Source organism: Notothenia coriiceps, unplaced genomic scaffold (genome assembly GCF_000735185.1).
Source record: "Notothenia coriiceps isolate Sejong01 unplaced genomic scaffold, NC01 NC01_scaffold00001755, whole genome shotgun sequence".
Classification (NCBI taxonomy): Eukaryota; Metazoa; Chordata; class Actinopteri; order Perciformes; family Nototheniidae; genus Notothenia; species Notothenia coriiceps.
The window spans coordinates 1-1,522 of NW_011334456.1; the positions used below are offsets into that span (position 1 = coordinate 1).

A 1,522-nucleotide genomic window follows, 5' to 3' on the forward strand; every position below is an offset into this window, starting at 1 on the left:
TCTCTCTCACACACACACACACACACACACACACACACACACACACACACACACACACACACACACACACACACACACACACACACACACGTCACATGACCTCGATTGTTTTTCTGTCTGTTTCCAGGAATCTGAGCTCTGCCGGTCCCGACGGCAGGAAGGCGATGAGGGAATGTGAGAATCTGATCGACTCTCTGGTCTACTACATCCGGGGGGCGGTGGCTGACTACAAGACGGACGACAAGGTGAAAGGATGTGCTATATATATCCATTTGTTGATGCATACACAACCGCATTTTAATAATAAAGATGTGTTCGTATAGTACCTTTCATTCACCATGTGCTTTCAATTCACAAATTGGCACACATTAAAACATTTCTTTGGAAACATGCAGCAGTTTAAGAGACACAAGGAGGTAAAATATATATATAAAATAAAATAAATATATATATACTGTTTATTTACCTACATACTTATTATTTATCTACATGTCTGCTCTTCAGTCCACAGAGAACTGCGTCTGCATCCTGCACAACCTGTCCTATCAGATGGAGGCCGAGCTCCCTCAGAAGATCACAGATATCACAGAGTCTCAACAAAACTTGACTCCGAGGGAAACAGCTGTCGGCTGCTTCGCTTATCGCAGCGCTAAGATCCCACAGGTAATCCCTCCAGAGCCTAATCCTGTTGACTATACATGCGATGTTCTTGCAGTGTGATATTTAAGAGCAGTATTGCGTGCAGGTTTAATCAGCCATACAACTTGCTCTTTAGAAGGCAATCATATTTAGCGGGAGAGGAACATCAGAGAGCTTTTCATGTGCTTCTGTGTCAGCACTTTTAGTGTTGCTATCTTTGAAATGACTGTATCAGAGAGAGTCACTGGGATTCACGTTAGAATTTGATTTTTTTTTTTTATTTCCAATGTGTAAAACAATAATACAAAAAATTATAATTAAATGAAACATGATAATTATAATGTACAAACTTAAGCAGTATCAAATTGATAAACAAAAATATTATTGACTTACAAATGATATTTAAACAAATGATCTGCCTACTTACCTGAAAAGGGGTGGGAAGAAGTTTACACTTATTTAATCTAGGGCTGCTCAATTAATCGTATTTTAATCGCGATTACTGGTTTGCAACGATTACGAAAACAACGTAATCGAAATAAAAGGATTATTTTTTTATTATATTATTTTTTTTGGGTTTTTCAGTTGAATTATACTTAAAGTTCAGGGTAATCAACTGTTAAAAAAATACTGTTAAAATGTAAAAAAAAATGTAAAAAAAAATTCTCCAATAAATGGATGTTTTCAAAGTCAATGAATAATCGCATTTAATAATCACAATTACAATTATTTACCCAAATAATCGAGATTATGATTTTTGCCATAATCGAGCAGCCCTAATTTAATCCCACCCCTTCTCCCAAAAACTAAATTATTTATTTACATTTTTTTTTTTTCTTTTAACTAAATGTATGTCAATATACATTTACAATTATCAATAGAT

At 35.3% G+C, this 1,522-nt stretch overlaps 1 protein-coding gene across 1 annotated transcript; it reads left to right on the forward strand.

The window, feature by feature from the left end:
• The first annotated feature begins 118 nt into the window (after positions 1 to 118).
• Positions 119 to 720, forward strand: LOC104963786 (plakophilin-2-like). The gene is made up of 2 exons (XM_010792429.1): positions 119 to 245; positions 505 to 720. Exons 1-2 carry the CDS (start codon positions 165 to 167, stop codon positions 718 to 720), a joined length of 297 nt encoding a protein of 98 aa, XP_010790731.1. The 5' UTR covers positions 119 to 164.
• Positions 721 to 1,522: the final 802 nt, after the last annotated feature.

Excerpts from the sequence above, each read along its gene's own strand:
- LOC104963786 (XM_010792429.1), top strand. The coding sequence starts at position 165 with ATGAGGGAATGTGAGAATCTGATCGACTCTCTGGTCTACTACATCCGG. Across the intron at positions 246-504 it reads ACTACAAGACGGACGACAAG|TCCACAGAGAACTGCGTCTG; the intron begins GTGAAAGGATGT and ends TCTGCTCTTCAG.